This window comes from Sitodiplosis mosellana, unplaced genomic scaffold (assembly GCF_009176505.1).
Source record: "Sitodiplosis mosellana isolate CC-2019 unplaced genomic scaffold, AAFC_SMos_1.0 Smas_scaffold_14, whole genome shotgun sequence".
NCBI lineage: Eukaryota > Metazoa > Arthropoda > Insecta > Diptera > Cecidomyiidae > Sitodiplosis > Sitodiplosis mosellana.
Window position 1 is genome coordinate 331,919 of NW_022595256.1, and position 19,643 is coordinate 351,561.

Sequence of the window (19,643 nt, forward strand, 5' to 3'; positions counted from 1 at the left end):
ACAGTGCGTACACATATCGTTCGTTCTCCTACTTTCATCGTCATTCATTTCGTGCAGTCAGACGTCAGTGTTTCAGTAAAAAGTGTGTGCAGAATCAGATTCGTTTCGACTGTTGATCTGATCGGTTGAGTTTCTTCGGGTTGTCTCCGTGTTTCAAATTCGTTACTTCATTCAATCAAATCGTGAGCACTTAGCGCATTTTTCCACAACGACAATAAATTATTATTTGAAATAGCGAAGACAATCAGTTTTAATTGAAATAAATTTAGTGTTTGCAATTGTTCTACTTTGAATTGTGTGAGAGAGATATTTTGTGGCACGATGGCTGACGAAAGCTTACAACAATTACCGACAAATCAAAATCTTGATTATCATATTATAACGTTATTCCAACGACTTGAGTCAATGCGCAAGGATTCGCATGGGAATCGCATTGGCGGACGATTATCGTCTATGAAGGCAAAATATAATATGCAAGCTGAAATTCGGACTCTGGAATTTTGGAGGTATGTCATTATTATCCGCATTTATTGTGCGGAAATATTTGCAAGAATAATTTTATTGCCATTGTTGGTGTTCACAAATCATAATCCTAGTTTCAGTCTTCTGTCCTATTTTTCGGTTTGCCAAAATAATCTCGGGAATTCCCAATTCGCATCCTTTTGCGATGTGTGCCAAATATATACCCGTTTTTTTTCTCGAAAAAGAATACGCCGTTGCAGAAAATCGGTCGAGTGTTTATTCTGCAATGAATTTGTTACATTTTGAAAACCACAAAATAAGCAGCATCATCCCAAACAACAAGACAAAATATCTATCGTGCTGATAAGTTAAACCACGAGTAAATAAATGACCGTACATCGCTTTTAGGCCCATCAATCTCATTTGAAATGGTTATTTTGGGCCGTAGCGTCGAAACCAACAAACCATTGTTAAAATTTCGGAACAATCAAGCAAATCGAAGAACAAATATTATGTCTTATCTTTGTTTGTTCATTTACCCCAGGCAAGATCTATGAATTTTCATAGGAAATGTGCTGTTCAAAACGAGCCAAATTGAAATTCATTTACGATTCAATCATCGACGTTACGTAGACGTCGCCAGAACGGTTCAAATGTTATGAATAAACCATTTTGTCATTCCAAGTCACAGTAACATATCGTGAGATCCCATCAATGCTTCTTCCTGTAGTTCCAAGTGCATACAAATTATTTATGCTCGTATCCTTTGTCTCAAAGATAGACTGTTGAAATTCATAGTTTACTCTTCGATTTTATGATTTGAGGAACTCTCTGTTTTACAATTTAAATTTGATTGTGACAAATCAACACGATCATTTATTTCTCACAATTTCGATTCGAAAGATAACAAAATTCCTCGTTTAGTTCCATTTTCATCTAAAATGGTCAACTGAATTACTTGCTGCCAAGGCTCTTTTTGTCATTCAAGTTCATTTAAATCGATTGGAGTACATCGACGTAGTGAAAACATCTGCATAATCAGGTTTCGTCGACTATTAATTTTTTAGCCTTATGGAAAGCCGCAATTTCCATACGCGACAACAATAACTATATTGAAATGAGATTAAAGAAGAAATGAAAAGTACAAGCTTCAATGATATCGTCCGTGCGTTCGAATTGAAAACGAAAAGGCCAACATTGAAACATTTCATGTCCGTGCTCATCTGTCACCGAGTACACTTTTAATAAATCATGTATGTTGGTTCGATCGAAAAATTAAATGAAGCCAAATTAATAAAAAAAAGGTACAAGAGCATATGCGTATGGCCCGTCGAGGTCATTTCAATGCATCATTCATATCAATTAGTGTTGATCGTAATTATAACGCACGGATAAACGAAGCTATAAAAATGGAAATTCGAAATTGACCCACTTCAATTTTTTGTTTAATTTTTATGTATTTTTCTCGGTTTTCCATCGCGTTTTCCATTTTACGCGTTTTCAAGGAACCAAAATTAATTTCCATACCATTTAAAATTGTTTATTCATTTTTTAAAAAAATGATTGTTAAAAAAAGACCACAACTTATGAACAATTTGATACTCCAAAATGGTTTAATTCTTCTTTAATTAAATGTTTTTAATAGATTTCATAAAAGCGATGCAATTTTTTGGTTTTCTAAAAAAGATCGTATTTTTTCTCTTTCGCTCTCTCTCTAGGTCGATAATAGCCGAGTGTTTGGCATCGTTTTTGTACGTGTTCATTGTGTGCGGTGCAGCAGCTGGAGCTGGTGTGGGTGCATCGGTTTCATCTGTTCTGCTGGCAACGGCACTGTCATCTGGATTCGTTGTGACCACTCTAACACAATGCTTCTCGCATATATCAGGTTAAAAAAAAATCATAAAGCAAACGATTCTCTTAGCATAAACAGAGAGGAAGGAGGAAAAAAACAAGCAACAATTGAAAACAATAGCGCACAGTTTAACTTGCATGTGTGTCCCTTTTGAGTGATGGTATATGGTTATTTTTTTGTGTGCATGTCGGTGCTTTCAATATGTTTCGAACGGTGACCATATTGCGATCTAATATAATTTCACCTTTCCACTTTTACGCATTTCATTTCATTTTAAATGCTGGATGATTCCCAACCAACGTTCGTTTTTTCTTCTCTTCTTGTTATTGGTAAACGCATTGTAAATACTTAATTTTTTTTTATTGCAGCTTAAGGCAACAGCACAGAAAGTGCACCCAGCTTCAATTAAATATTCCAATTTCATGTTGTATTTGCTTTCACTGCGCTTTTGGTTGGTGTAATTGCAATTCGGGAATTTCTTTCATGTCACTTTCTTCGCTCGGGAATTTTTTCTCTCTCGTCCCTTCTCTTCTCTGCCTTCATTTCTAATAATTGCCATCCGTTTAAGGCCTCAATGTGTACCTTGCATTTGAGTTCAAGTTTGCTTTTGACCCATAAATATACGTGTCAAACGAATGAATTGCGTTCGAATTACCTTGTCATGAACGTCCACCGGCAGCTACGGAAAATAATCTCGTTTCACTCGAAAAATGTATCCAATTACATCCATCATTGTGTATATGTGTGTCTGTGTATGGAAACACCGGCACATTTTCAACGAATTCAACCAGTGCGTACATTTGCACTGCATCCGCCGCATCTATTTCACAATTTCACATTTCGATTCGTTTCTTCTTCTCTCTTCTTTTTAGGCGCTCATATTAATCCAGCTGTTACCTTTGGTATGGTTATAATCGGTGCAATTTCTCCGCTACGTGCTGCCATGTACATCACCGCTCATTGTGGCGGTGGAATCGCCGGTGCAGCACTTCTCTATGGGTAAGTTTGCATATTGCTGGTTAAACACCATTTTTCAAGCATTTCCGTCCTAAAATGGAAAACTCAAAATAAATTAAAGTTAAGTGTGAAAAATACAGTAGAGGGTAAACTCATGTATGCTTAGGAATTTCATAAATTTGTCATCACAATGAAATACAGATAGAATTTATTCTAAAAATACGATAAGAATGAAGCATAGGAAATCAAATGTCGTCGCCGAAGGAAAAAAAAATGGAATGCAGCGTAGTAAATGAATTTCAAAACCATGAATAAATGTTTAGCTAAAAAAAACACGAAATAAGTTGCCAGGTGATACTTTCTTTTGTGCGTCAATACAGAATGAAAAAAAAAACCAACTCGGAGTGCGTGGAATTTCAATAATAAATATAATCACAATCACGAAGACGATACAAAAAGGAGGTAGGAATAAGTGCACATGGTCACGTGTACATTATGCTGCGCGCCCGAATCGTGCTATGCTTGCGCACCACAGTCCTCAGGTACGCGCGTTTCATTTGCCACAAATAAAGTGGACGCAGTGCAATCAGGCGCTCATTGAACACAGGCCCATTGAAATTATAGTAAACATAAATGGAAAATGCTCAAAGGATACATCATCGATTACCTATCTTATCTTCGATCGGAAGAGTCCTCCATTTATTGTGTTGGCCCGCAATTATAATAATAATCACATGAAAACGTATAATTTTTCATATTTTTTACGATGAACAAAAATGAGCACATTTGATAGTCGCTTTATAAAATTTATTCATTTAATTGGTTAAAGTCATTTTTTTGCACCATTTGTATGCCAGCATTTCGGCATTTGCCAAATGAGCAAGTGTCGACTGTGTGTGCAGGCTTCAATGCTGCAATTTGGCATGAACAGAGTCCATCAATGGTAATTGGTGTAACTCGAAATTAGTTTACATTCAACGTTGTACGACGAGCGATTCATTATCTGCTCCAAAAAAAATTCGTCAGATGCAGAGTTTAAACAAATTTGGCACGCCAAACCTTAACGGTTTTTGTTATGTGTTTGAAAATAATTGGCTGCCACTGAGTGCCAAACTCAAGACGTTGAACGTGTGGTATCTGCCGTTTATACTTTAAGAAGATGCTTCGCTTCCTTCTCTTCTACCACAGAAGAAGAGAGACCGCCGAATCATTCCACACAACACTTACGATGTAGCGAAGGTACACGCGCGCATGCTGTTCGAATGCCACCAATTTGACTCTCTGTTCCATAAAAAAGTTCTGAAGAAAAATCACTACAAAAACCCGATTTTACCCTTAACCAAAATTAATATTCCACGTCATGTTTGAGATAGATTTAAGGATGACTGAAGACTCAAGCCAAGGAAGAGTCCATTAATAGAAACACCATGGGTTGCTTACGAGCAAAATCTTATGTTTTATTTTAAATCGTTTTGGTTTTTTTTTCTTCCTTTTCTTTTTCTTTTTTATGCATCGTTTTTTTGTGTGATTTCGGTAAAAACCGAAACGCAGGCAAAACGAGACAGAGAAATAAAACGACAGATGTTTTGTATAAAATATATCAGAATGCATACAAACATACGGCCATGTAACAGCGCATTCGATGCGTTTACCGAACGAGAAAAAAAAATCGAACGCACACATTCGTTATTGCCCTGACACAGAGTGGTAGAAAGACGAGAAAAAAGCCGAAAATTTATTTCTTTTTCATTAATCTACTTATACATTTTGCTTGCTCGTTGTCAGTCTTTGATTTTTGTTTCGTTTTTTCGTTGAACTGCTCTCCTCCGCTTGGCCTTTGTGCCATGCTCTCTCTCTCGCACATAAACGCTTCAAACAATGCATTCGAATGATATACGCTTTGGATTTATTAGAATGTGTTTTGCTGTGCAGTTTTACTGTGCTGCATCGAACAGTGTGTGTGTCATGTCAGAAGAATGCTCAGACATACGCTTGCACCGAGCCAGACACACGCATTGGAAGATGAAGAATAAAAAAAAATCCAACTACTTTGAAAATCATATCTGTTGATCTTGGTGTCCTTTTCTCTTCATTTATATTATCCTACTTATGATGAGTGATAGCTGTATGAACATTGATTTTCCGATGAACTGCATCTCTATATGTTCTTGATTTTCTTCGTCTCTTCTTTTTGCCTTCCTTCTGGTTTTATCGCACTTTTGTTGAGCTACTTGTTCGGCATATGTTTATATCAAAAATGCACACGGAATAAAAGAAGACGAGAAAAAAAAAATCTGAGCCATACATAACAGAACTTTAGCTTGAGCCATACTTTTGGGTTCTTGTTGTTTCCTTCTTTGAATTGAAAATTGGCCTGTTGCATCTTCGTAAGAATTTATTTTCCTTTTCTTCGCCCGAGTCGACATTGTGTGTCATAACAGAGACGATTTTAGTAGCAAAATCATTTGATTCAACGAAATCATCTGCTTGTTGCTGACATAGCTTTTAATTCGTTTCATTCTGATTCGTCACTGGTACGCCGATCATCCATTGTGCCGAGCATTTTTGGACCGATGCGTTATTATGCAAAGAAGCGTTTTATTTTCTTGTCAAAATGGCATATAAATCGTACAACCAGCGGATCAACACGCAAACTCAATTCATAATACTCTATTATCGAATATAAATGCGTTGCATCTGCAATTTGTTGCATGTTTGAGCCGAGCCTTAGGCCATTTTATGGCTTAATTAGCACCGATGCACACAATCGATTGACATTTTTTCGGCCGAAAATTTACATTGCACAATGACGTGATGGTGACGGGTACTGCAACGTAAACCAAACATCACCACCGGTCGCAATAAATCAATCACAATATAGTTTCCAAAGTTTCGTACACAACATGGACATGCGTTTCGACATCATGGTGAATGTTTACCTTTTTTCCATGTTGCAGCCGAAAACCAGAATAATAATCTTCGTTAACAATTCGCCAATGCAATGCAATGCAATGTACCGATGCAATTTATCGTTGTGGAATTGAATAATAAATACTCATTATTCTACGTGCGGCTGCAACTGAATTTCGTTCAACAATTGCTTTTCCATGGTATCAAAACATGGACAGAAGAGAAAAAAAAGATTGAAAAAATAACCCGTATCTCAAATGCATGTGCAAACGAAAAACGGTCGACTGTACACAAGCAGGTGATACGAGCAGATCATTTTCGATTCGAAACGAGAAATCATTTCCTACTCGGCTTATTTTTAGCCTTTGAAATCGTTTCGTATATATCAGCACTGAAGCACTGACGTCTGTTGAAACGGTCCTCACCCAAAAATATCCATCAAACATAGGCTTTACTGTTAGAAGTGAATTCAATAATATGTTGCAAAATATACAGAAAAAATGCTATGTGTTTAGGAAACAATTAAAAGAGTTGAAAACCAGTTCTAGCAAGATTTCCATGTAAATGAAGCAGGTGGTCGTGAAACATCTGAACCTCCTGCAAAACAAGCGCGTTCGCTTCGAGACAGAGAGCATATGATTTGGTTTATGACCAAGATCGCGCCAAAACCCTAATACTCTTGGGCCAATACATAAGCAGGTCGACCTGAAAATGAGATGCGATTACATTTTTTTAATTACAATAACAAAAAAATGCTTCGTTTTTTCAAAATGAGTTTTAAAATTAAAAATTTCAATTGCTTTAAAATGCTATTTCAAGAGAAATACGCATAGTAAGTGCTTTTGTCGAACCAAACGAAAACCATATTCCGATGTACTCGGTGAAAAAGGCGACGAAGATTCGTAAACTTTGTTTTTAACACATTCGAAATGTGTTTGCATACTAATACTTGAATTATTCACATGCACTTTTTCCCTTTATGCTCTTATCTCTCTGTTTCGCTTGGAGAGTCACTGACATAAATTCATATCACAATGAAAAGAATGAAATGGTGACAAAAAAAAGTAAGCACTGGAATATATTCATGTGTGCGACACTCGTAGTGTTAATTTCTGTAAGTGAAAAAAAGCGTACGAAGAATGAAAACGAACACATAAGCAAATATCTGGCTGTAATGCGTTGATATATGGCTGTCATTACAGATACTTGGCTCTTATCCAACAGGCAGTTGCAGTTTCATTAGCGTGGGTTTTTTTTAATCATCAGCCACATTTTCTCCAACTGAATGTGTGGATGATACTTGTGTGAATTCTCTCAATCCTTCTTTTTCCCCCATTGCAAATGAAGAGTCGAAAAGTTTGTTCACAAAGTAGCAATTACATCTGTTTAATTCACGTTTTTTTTCTCAAACTCGAATACACACAACAATTCTTCATTAGTGTCGCATTCTTAGCGATCGCTTTCCCCATGACACACCACACTACATGAATTCCTTATTTCGGCATTTTTCTCCATCTTGGTTTTTGTTTTGTATGGAATCAAGAACAGAAAGAATACCGAAAGAATTCTCGACTCAAGTCATTCATCACCGCCGCATACATAAAATGGTGACATTTTTCGAATGTATTCAATTAAAATGATTAGCTCATTATAATGCTTCTTCAAGTGATGAGAACCAATGTTGCGTACACACCAAGTTTGAGTTCATTTGAATTCTTTTTTTCTTGGTTGCTTTCAATACCAAAACTTCGTAATTCAATTAGATTAACATGACACATGTTCCAGTTTAATGTAAGCTTGGCATTATTCTGATTTGTGGCAGCAGCAGTGCTGGTTCATTCTAATTTGAGTGCTGAATGAAGCAAAGCAAAGCAAAGCAAAGTAAAGGAAATCACATCCTTTTCAAATGAATAACAAAGAATTGTTTGAATAAAAAGAGGCTATCCGCTTCAAAAGTATTGTTTTTTTTCTGCTGTTGTTCTTGACAAGATGCATATAATTGAACCAAATCCATTGATTTGCATACTGTGCATAGTTCTTGAATTTCCAAACAAAAAACAACCGAGAAAAAAATGTGTCGCAAACAAAGAACAAATCAAATGCCTGCGTCTGTTCACGATAAAATAAGAAATGAAAACGAGAATATCGCGTGCGTAAGCAGCGAAAATGTAAAGCAAAACAAGGAAAAGGAAGAAACTGAAATGAGCAGCCACATACGAGTCGCATGGAAAGGCTCAGGTTTCAACCAATTCAAAATCTTTCTGAGCTCCGAAAAAAAACAGCAGTTGTACTAATAGATGAATGAAATCTCGTGTAATATGCTCGAAGAAAGAACGCGTCGCAGTTCGACACCTGGTAGTCAAGTTTCCTGTTTACGAACGCATTTCTTACAATGCGATTTCTGCATCTATACCATTTGAATAGCCGGTACACAGAACATCAAATGCTCGGTGAACAACAGTGTTCTGCTTGCTGTTTTTTCTCTCTTCGTTTCTCGAATTTTTCAAAACAAAAACAACCTACAAACCTACAACATTTGTGCATGTGCACTCGGCGCTTCGACACATGTGTCACACCTTCCATATATACACTGATTGAAACGATATCGAAACGATCGATGCATTTCCGAAATGTGCATCGCCGTCGCACTTCTCAGTCTGAATCCAAATGCTGCACTGCAAACCACTGTCAATAAGAGCATGTGTTCGGGTTTTGTGCATAGCGGAAGAAAATGTGCGCAACGTGTTCAGATTTTTTATTTATGACTGTGTTTTTCAAGTCTCAAATGAATTCGATACACGCGCCTGTTTGCTTTCCCCGAAAGGAGAGAGAGAAAAAAACAAGTCAGCATTTTTCAAGTGGACCTTTGCATCCTGATGTTCTCATGGAATGAACCAGATTCAATGGTTGTTCATCGATCATGTTCTCTTTCTTGAGCATCGGTTGATGCGTGTGGAAATGCACTTGTGCATATTTGTGAGATTCAATTTTTTGATGGGGTTAAATTTAAATAACAATAGCAGCGAATTAGGGCACACAATTTACTTGATATGCTTAATCGTAAAACCACGCAAAACTCGGCGCAAATTTGCTGTATCATTTTAACACTTTCATTGTCATATCTATCATCATCATCCGTCTATCGGACAGCCAGAGAAAAATCAAACAATGGACTCAGTAGATTGTGAACTTGTTTAAATATTCAACCCCTTTCACTTTTTTTCTTGTATCATTTCATCATTCGGAGACGTCACAAGTGTTATTCTTTCTAGTCCATACAGACAAATGCTTCATCAAAAATGATCGACCGGTTGGTGTAGTATTATTCTCACAATTATGCACGTTTCACTCATTGAACAGTTTTTCAGTAATTTTTTAAACGCTGCTGTGCACTTTACACACATGCTTCAATGCAAATGTAAAATGATACATTGAACAATGCGCACGGTTTAAAAAACACACATGCAGCAAGTGAATGTGTACATTTTTTTTTGTTTAATTGTAAGCGATCATGAAGTACAGAGAGCGAACCGTTTTCTGCTGATTTACCACAAAAGCCGATTCAATGAACTCAATTCAAACCACCGAACTAAATTATTTATTACCATTTTACACCACGGATCGATGTATATTTGTTACGGAACAAGAATCATATCCTCTTATTCACTTACCGCATGAATGAAATGCGTAACATTTCCACGGTAAACACAAATTTAGGGGAAAGAAACCGGCACTCGAAACTCGGGCAAGTGAACGTTGCTTTTGTTGTTGCTGCTGTTGTTGCTGCTGTGAGTTCGAAATGGGCGAAAAGTGAAATTGTAAAATTGCGGTGAAAACAAACGAGGGTAACGCGCAATCGCATTACAATCAATGTACAGCCGAACCAAGCAAAGGACTCTTCATCGTTTATCTCGTTGGACTGGCGCAATAAAAATAAACAATAAACCATAATTCAATGGTTTGCTGTGTGGCACAAGCGAAAATATGTGCACAATTAAACGGATATTTTGTGTTCCTTTTTTTCCACTCGCTCTCTCTCCAATTCGGGTTTCAATAACACGGCGTTAATTCAATAAACGCCCTTCTAGTTTACAATCACCAACCTCAATCGCATTTTTTTCTCATCGAACATTGTAAAAATACGATTAGGCGATTCGATCTCATGTTTGTTTGGTGAGCGTTGCAAAGTTCCACGCGCAATATCGAGAGAAAAAACACAGTATAGTCAGTGTTTGAGCACGCTTCTGAATTGCGTGGTTTCATGAATGTATGACTTTTTGCTTTTTTACAATCATTAACTGCACTGCTAAATAAACAGTTGTTTCATTTCCAGCACAATTGAAATTTTAAAGTGGGTCACAGGGCCCTGTGCAAAAAAAAAATCAATTTAAACAGATAGTCAAGCGAATCCTTGTGACTCGAATGAAATCAAATTGAACAGCACAAAGGAAATGTTTCGTTTTTTTCTGCGACAAATGACCGCAAAAAAGACCTCGTTCGAGCGAAAGATATTTACTTTTTTCCAAGAGCAATAATCAACGAACAATGCGATAATTTCCATCGATTGTTGTACATTCGCTTGTTTGTCAGTCGATTCCAGTTTTATAGCGGCGCGAAAAATTTACAATTTTTCAAAGGGTCCGGCTGAACATGTTTTTTTCGGTGCACTTTTTCTTTAAAGTGTGCAATTTGTTTTAGTGTTATGGTTTTTGGCGAAATGAAGCAGAAACGTTGTAAAGCACAACATGTGTGATTGATGTAATTATGTGTGAAAAACCATTAATCTGTTTGCCTACAAATCGGGAATGTGTGGTCATGCAATACATATAAAACTGTCGATTGGTCATAAAAATTATGAAAAATTTGTCTATACGCCCATGAACAAACAAGTGCTGCATTTTTCACCACTATGTGTGTAACATAGGCTGATGCCGAAATTTATGGCCGATCGATTGACTTGATGTTAAGTGCAATTTCATTGGATTTTATATGGATAATTCAATTTTATGGCAATCGAGCCGGATTTTAATCGAAAATATGGTAGAAATAAATTTTCAAAAATTTCCCCAGACAATGCAATGTAATTACACTTAAAATGTAACTGTTCTATGCATTTGTGCAACGCGCCCAGAGAGCTATGTATTTAATTATTCTAACCGTAGAGACTCAATGTCCTGGGGTAGTGTTGTTACGCAAATGTCGTTCAAAATGGCATAAAAATGATTTACAGAAAATGAAAATTATTCATCTTCACCGTAAAACATATTTAAAATCGAATAAATGAAAATTTACATTGGTGCTTTGCCTTTTGGATTAACTGCCTTTTGTGTGCCTTTGCCATTTAGAGTGTATGTGACGAATTTATGTGCGAATATTTGAAGAGCAATATGTTCGCCGGAAGGGACACACTGAGAAATAAAACCCGGTAGAGATTAGCTTGACATAGAGTCATTTTGGGAAGTTCAAATAGCACGGCTTATGTTAAGATGTCATTCGAAATCTTTTGATATTAATTTTTTTTTTCTCGACATGGTTCATGCGTATTGATTCTATCTGTGCATTTATCATTTGAAATCCTCAAGGAAACGGATCTTAATTCAAAATCTAAGTATGGCTTTTACCATTCATTTTTTGTCTGTACCCACCTTTGGTCGATGAAATCGAACCTATCTAATTTTCCCGCGTCTAAATATCGGTCTAAATCTAGCGCCATAAAGACAGAAAATGAAAATGAAGCCAAAAGTAGCCCCTTCAGCCGAAAAAAAAAGTCAAGCTAATCGTCATTTTTATTGAATCCATGATCTTTTTTCTCGTCTTCTTTATTCACCTCTTTTTTCAATGTCAGATGAGTCGATCTAGTTTCAATAGAGTAGATTAACTGATGGAAAGGGGTTGCATTGAATGCACACTGTTGTTGTTGTTGCTTCAATTCTTTATGATTCACTTCCTATTCAAATTTAACCCTAAAAATTGTGTTTTTCCAACGAAACATACGAAATGAGATAGAAACTTGCATAGCATACAATCCACTCATAAATGTTAACCCAAATAACAATAGTACTTTAGATAGTTATTTATTTGATTACGTGCACTATTTTTTTTATGTCGTTAGACTGTTCGGGTCTTTTTTTATATGTCTGTCATATGCACAATCTGGCATTCTCATTTACGAAGCCAACGTTATTGGTCATATACATATGAGTTTGAACAAAGCACAAGAAGATTTGATACAAATGCGAGCATCACTTTTTTCGCGACCCCGAATCGCTTTTTAACCATCTAATAAATTGTCATATGGTTAAGTGTCAAGGGTTAATAATGTGTTAGTTATTATTTTTTTTGCCGGCGTTGTTATTGAAATCTAAATATTCTATCATGTTCATCTGATTGCAGTGTGACTTTCACATTTGGCGCGATTTTAATTGCTCGGATAGATGAGACAGTTCACTGTGGCGGATATATCAAATGATTTTTGATATATCTACAAAAATATATAAAAAAAAAAAAAAATAAAAAAAAATAAAAAAATAACTTTTTCTATTCTACATTTCGACAAATATATTTGTATGAATGTATACATTCTGGATATTTAATAAAGAAAAATTAAAAACCCTAGCGAAGGAAACATTTAAAATGGAACACAAAGTCAAATCGAATAAACGTTAAAATGGGATAAAACGCACATGTTCGGTCGAAATGTTCATGACGCGTGAATAAAAACTAGTAGAAATCTATTGCATATGTCCGTTAAAGATAAAATAGTTAATCGACGACGGGAATCACTAAAACGGGCCAAAGAGTTAAGATATGCCCGAAGAAAATACCACGTTCCTCAGTCTAACACCTTGTAATTTAAATTTCATTTCATGCGTGCTCTGCACGACGATTGTCCATAATTTCGGAGCCAATTTCGAAAAACGTTTATGTCTGAGTCGTTTTCCGTTCATGTTAAATCTTCTTCTTCCATTGTCAGATTCGTTGAATAAAGAAGCATGTTAGAATCAAATTGTGAACATAGAGAAAAGAATACATCGTTTGTTTGCATTAAGTATTAGGAACGGCCGGGGTGCTATTGTGAAAAGAAATATAAATGCAAAAGCAGCTGTGTTCTGCAAACAAGAAATAAACACTGGCAACAACAACAACAAAAAATGTGCTTCTCATTCTTGCGTAAGCATAAAAACGTTTCGAATGAAAATTGAATTGCATTCCGTCACATTTGCCATTTGCTTTCTTCAAAGAATTGAAAACGACTATCATTCTAAGAAATGGCAGTGGATCAAAATGACATAATAACAGTATTCAGATGGAAGAGAAAAAAATGACATTGAAATTTCAAGGAGAAAGACAAGCAGGAAAAAAAATCTTCCTCCTCAAAAATAAATCAACCGCATTGTGTTGTGGCCCAAAAGAGCAATCGGCATTATGACAATGGCATATGTGATGATTCGCGCTTCGTTCCGAAAATGCAACAAAGATTTAAATCGACCAAGTACTGGTAATTGCGTTCGAATCTAATCTGCATTGTTTTGATAGATTTTTCCGATGTCGATTTTTATTGAGTCTTTCATTATCACGCCCTTTGTCATGCCGAGCGCACCAGCCGAACCAAATGTATTTCGATAGTCACGACACCAGAAAAAACATCAACAACAACAATAAAAAAAAGAACCGTTCGAATCGCATAAATGCATATGTGTTAAATAATTAAGAAAACAGCGGCACAGACTGCGTCACCCCGTCACAATTGTTAGTCACATACATGAATGCATTAAAATAACAATAACAACTAAAAATATTAATAAAAAGTAACTGAATGGAAAACGAGCGGCCCGATTGAGTCGCACGAGCGAGCGAGCGGGCGGACATCAATGGGAGAGAATGTGGGCATGCGACACGAATATGCAAATAAACAAAACAATAGCAAAAAAAGGCAGCGTATGGCAGAGAGAAATAAGAATGAACAATGTGGCAAATAGTGTACATATGCGACAGTACGTAGACGTGTCTATATATATGGGGTCAAGCATATTTGTAGCAGACTTTATGGTTCACAAATCAGGCTACGCTCAAAAACATGTTATTACGGCTTCGGCTTGTTGGTTTCGACGTTTTTGTTGCGGTGCCGTCGAGGCGAATCATCTTTCATTGTAGCGTCTTCTTCCAATGCATTTCTCTCTTGTTGATGTTTTTTTTGCATTCTTTTGATGTGGTATTCTTGCATTTTTTTTTCTGGCGCTATTCCATCTTTCATAGGAACGCGTCAATTGGTAGACGGCAAACAATTTGTTGCCATTTCTTCTTTCTGCTCTTCCACATTTGCTGTTTGATGGGTGCGCATTTTTTGCAAATCACATTGCAATGACATATTGGGAGAATTTTTTTCTACTGCTTTGCACACATTGCGCTGCTTTGCATCGACTTTTTTCCCCGTTCAGATTTTGTTTGTCGGCAACAATAAAATGCTAATGGAATCATAAAGCGATCATATATTCGGCCACTGCAGTGATCGACAGTTTTTATGCGTTTCTAAGTAGATTATGTTTTTTTGCCTTATTTGCGGTTGATTTACTCGCATTGTTTGTGATGACCAAAAAATAGAAGGAAAAAAAAATATTCTGGGCTAAAATATCATGTGTTTCATTTTTTTGCCTCTCCAATGGAGGTCAAACGATTGATTTATCGATTTGATCGGGCTTATATGGGTCAATGATGTGCTAAAATGATTTACCAATGGCAGGAAAAAAAACTAAAGGGGGAACAAATGTGTGCATGCACCCGTCATACAAATTAGCCACTCGGTTTGATACTCATATATGCAAATTTTGAAGATGTCTGATGCTTGGTCGTATTCACAATAACGCACAAGTGGTTACTGTGGTTTTGATGAACGAATCAGGCAATTGTATTCGCCTTACCCCTCTCTGTACACAGAAAACAGAACAATCAATATCATTTCACTTTCAATCGTTTGCATTTCATTTCATGGACAATTCTATTAGATTCAAATCAATTTTATACAGACATTTGATTGCAATACAGTAGCTACTTTAGCGATATCAGTTCGAGCGTGTTCAGATGATGTTTTTTTCATTGATATTTCGTCACGCTTATGCAAATACTAGATTGAAATTTAGTGATTAATGCGTAAATTTAAGTGATGCATACTAATCCATTTTACAATGCATTCCAATGACGCATTTAAATAGTACACGAAAATAGGTACAGGCACATGTTGAATGAATTCCCGTTACTGATTTCGAAACCAATTCCAAACAGATGCTTTCCGTTTGCCTGATTTTAACAACATTATAACGGAGCTTATTCCTTTTAATGAAAAACAAATAAAAACGGTTCTTCTAAATTTCTTGTCCCTTTTTAATACCTCAAAATCTAATCCTTTCAATCATTTTTATTTTCTTTTGCAGTGTAACGGTACCTGGATACCAAGGAAATTTGCAAGCAGCCATCGCACACACATCAGCTCTGGCAGCTTGGGAACGTTTCGGTGTGGAAATGATCCTAACATTCATTGTTGTTTTGGCTTATTTAATGTCAACCGATTCATACAAATCGTATTTCGGCGTATCGGCATTGTCCATTGGAGCCGCTTACAGCGCATGCAGTTTCGTTTCCGTAAGTAAAATATTGACAACAAAATAAAAAAGAACTCCAATTTACTGCGTTTGTTGAGAGAAACTTCAATTTAAACAAAAATGCTCGCGTTGATTCAACGCCGTTGAATGACGAATACGGAGCAAACAACAACAACAAAAATCGTTACAAAAACCAATCGAACGGAGTTCGTCAAGAAGAGAGGAGAAGAGAGGCAAGAAAAACGAAACCAAAATAAAAAACAGAAACGATAAGAAGAGTAATAAGAAGAAACAGGCAAGCTGGCATACTCCACGCATGTGGTTATTCAAAGTGAATTCGTTATACACGTCTTTATATACAGATTTATTGTTGAGGCAAAAAAAGAGACTGAACTTAAACTGATTTTTTTTCTTCTGCGTTCCACACAAAATGCACACCTGCCGTTTTGGAATTTTCGAATATTTTGCTCCTTACACAACACAAATATGTATACTACAAATACATTTGAGTGCATGTCGAACATTCACTGCACATAAGATGATGTTTACCTCCAAGCCTTCGTATTTTTTCCTTCAGCAGTGATTAAAAAAAGGAAGCCGAACACTGTCGACATTCAGCCCACAGCTTTGCGATGTGACGCCGATCAAAAACCTGCACATTTTTTTTCGTTTCATTACGGATGAAAGAAGTAGAAGAAACAATTCGCACTTGATTATACAACTCAAATAAAAATTTCAACGAGATACCACTTTCTTTTCCATTCGTCAATTCATGGTCATTCATTTTTAGGCTAGGCTTTGACCAAAACTATTCCTAAATGTAAAAAAAAGATGGAATCTATGCATTTTGGACAATGTGAATTTAAAATCATTGTTTAGAATGTTCAAATTAAAGTTGAAATTGGAGAAAAAAGTAAATTCTCTTCCTCCTCATACCTTCGTAATTATAAAAAACTAACTACTTCTTTCGTCATTTTCGGGTCCGTCGTGCTAGTCAAAAGCAATTTGGCCTTTGTCTAAAGCAAACAATGGCGATAAGGGTTTTTTTTTTTCTTACCTTGAATTGAAATAGAATATACAAAAAACGCACACAGGTAAACTTTTTCGGAAAACCAAAATGATTTACGCTGATTTGAGATCAAAAAGGATGTTTGAACAAAAGAACAGACAATATCGTCTACGTTATTTTCGGTGTTTGGCCCGAAAGTCTTCGGTTCGGCAGCAAATGCGAAGAAATATAATTTAAGAATGGAATAAACACACCAACACCAACAATGTCGACATTTTCATTTGGTATCGAGTTCAGGAAGCGAATTATTATGCGACGCATATGCATATATGCCATACATGTAATGCAATGCAATTCATCACTGCTTTTTCCTTCAATAATTTCCTTCATTGATTCCATATGATCGGCAAATATTTGTTTTCATCGCAGCAAACCATTTATGAGTTATACATTTCATCGGTATTTGGATTTATTTGCGCTCTTTGACATTTCCAAGAATGGAACATTTTTCATTTGCCATTATGTTCGATGGTTTTGCATGAGAGATGGCTACTGGTCATCGGACATTTTACATTTTTCAAACATTACATCAATAGATGTGGAAAAGGTGTTCAAATATTAGATGTAATGAATTATAACTACGACTAGTGTCATCAAATGGCCAAAGCAATGAAGAATAAATCCGAAGAAAGAAAATAATGCATTGAGTTTACAGTTGGTTCATTGTCAAGCCATTGCATTGAGCAAATAATATTAATAATAATGATAAAAAGAAGAAAAAGAAAAAGCAGAAAGAAAACCGAGAATGACACGGTGAAAGAGAGTATCAAGAAGGATGCAGCATAGAAAATTTGCTCAAACAAAAGAACACAAGAGAAGAAGCATCTTCTTTGAGCAGGCATTCAGTTTTATTTACGAGCCGTAAACAAAAGCCTTTTCAGATTATTGAATACGACGAAAAAAAAAATCGGATGGTGGCGTAACTATGAATAAATCCATGTGCACCACTACACATACATACACTGGATGTATGAAAAGAAAGATAAATTGAAAACTATAAAATTACGTGTGGCAAAAAAGTGCGATCTCTTTTCTCTCTTCACTTTATTTATTGTTGAACAATTTTGGCAATGCTTTTTTATGGAGATTCTCTCGGTTGAAAATAAAAAATGCGAACATTTTTCTCATGCGATCAAGTACTAATTGTCTTTTACTTTCAATTTTCTTACAGATGCCATATTTGAATCCGGCCCGTTCATTGGGACCATCATTCGTTTTGAATCGCTGGGATAATCACTGGGTGTACTGGATCGGACCATTGGTTGGTGGTGCAATCTCCGGCATAGTTTATCAATACGTTTTCAGTCCACGACGTGCATTCAAACTTGGCAAAGACCTTGAGAACGATTCGGCCTGCATTTCCGACGATGACACCAACTCCGACTTGGACATGGACAAATTGAATATGCCCCAACCGAAATTCCATGGCTCAACGTACCGTTCACCAACTGGAACGATGCAGCAACAAAATGGATACTGCCAAAACCTCTACACCAGCGAAATTGGCTCAAAGGCGGAACAAATCGAACCAATTTATGGAGGAACCCGTTCGATGTACTGCAAATCACCACCACTCACCCGCGCTAATTTGAACCGTTCACAATCGGTCTACACCAAAAGCAACACGGCTATTAATCGCGAATTCTTACCAAGAGGAGGCCCACTTGTGCCAGCCCAGAGCTTGTATCCACTCCGCGTGAATGCTCAAAACTCACACTTGCAAAACCAAAATGTTCAAAATCAAATGCAACAACGCTCGGAAAGTATCTATGGCATTCGTAGTTCCATGCGTCATGAGCAGCGTCCAATGCAACCTCAACAACATAACGAAAACTCAGCCGCCGGCTTCCAATCGGTTTATGGTACACGGAACAATCCAAGCCCAGGCAACGACTTATGCAAATTCGAACGCGAAGGACCACGTGAGGAGCAAAAAATGTACGTAACCCGCCGACCAGAATCTGTCTATGGAATGACCAACAAACGTTCAGGACAAGCAACTCAATGCGCATCAGATGACAGTTCATACGGATCTTACCCACCATCATCTTCCACACCAAATACACAAACGAGCAGCCGTACGCCAAACTGCGATCAAATCATGCCCGGCAACTTTGTCCAAAATCAACAACAACCGACGAATGGTCCAATACGATCAGAGATTCGATCCGAACGCAAACCATCGATGGGCACGATGGAACCACGAGTAAACTACGGACCAACACCAATGCAACCAAAACAAATGCACAGTGGAAACAATAACGGCGCTCCACTTACTCATCAGTACAATATGCAACAAATGTCTAGACCATAAGAAAAAATGACCGTTTCTTAATGCGTTTTGATTCGATTGTGTAGATAATTTATTTGAATTTTTTATACGAAATCTTTCACAACAATGTATTTATTAAAATAGTAGACTGCTTTAGATGTAAGCTCATTTTAGCCCATGATTCATTCATACGTCGTAAAAATAGCATAGAAACCAAAACCGTTGATTGTACGAGAACGAACGTACTATTTTCTACAAATATAACCATTTATTACAGGTTACCATACGAACAAGACTACTAAAAAATCAATTCAAATGAAACCACATGAAATTCGAAATCATTTTGTTACTCTTTTAATCATATTTTTTTGCATAAACTTTTATATTCGGCTGTAAATATAATATTTAAATTATATTTAGTTTATCCAACTAGCGAGAAATCCTTTTCATATCGATTAAATAGAAATGTTAGAATTAATTCGTGTTCATAAGATATGTAATGAAAATAAATCGAATACAAAAAAT

The 19,643-nt window shown here is 36.5% G+C and overlaps 1 protein-coding gene across 1 annotated transcript; it reads left to right on the forward strand.

Annotated features, from left to right (window-relative positions):
• LOC129567987 (neurogenic protein big brain-like) lies at positions 1–19,643 on the forward strand. Its single transcript, XM_055445454.1, has 5 exons — positions 1–506; positions 2,181–2,347; positions 3,187–3,313; positions 15,610–15,817; positions 18,018–19,643. The coding sequence occupies exons 1-5, from the start codon at positions 322–324 to the stop codon at positions 19,158–19,160; spliced, it is 1,830 nt and encodes a 609-aa protein (XP_055301429.1). The 5' UTR covers positions 1–321; the 3' UTR covers positions 19,161–19,643.

Excerpts from the sequence above, each read along its gene's own strand:
- LOC129567987 (XM_055445454.1), top strand. The coding sequence starts at position 322 with ATGGCTGACGAAAGCTTACAACAATTACCGACAAATCAAAATCTTGAT. Across the intron at positions 3,314-15,609 it reads GGTGCAGCACTTCTCTATGG|TGTAACGGTACCTGGATACC; the intron begins GTAAGTTTGCAT and ends TTTCTTTTGCAG. Across the intron at positions 15,818-18,017 it reads GCGCATGCAGTTTCGTTTCC|ATGCCATATTTGAATCCGGC; the intron begins GTAAGTAAAATA and ends ATTTTCTTACAG.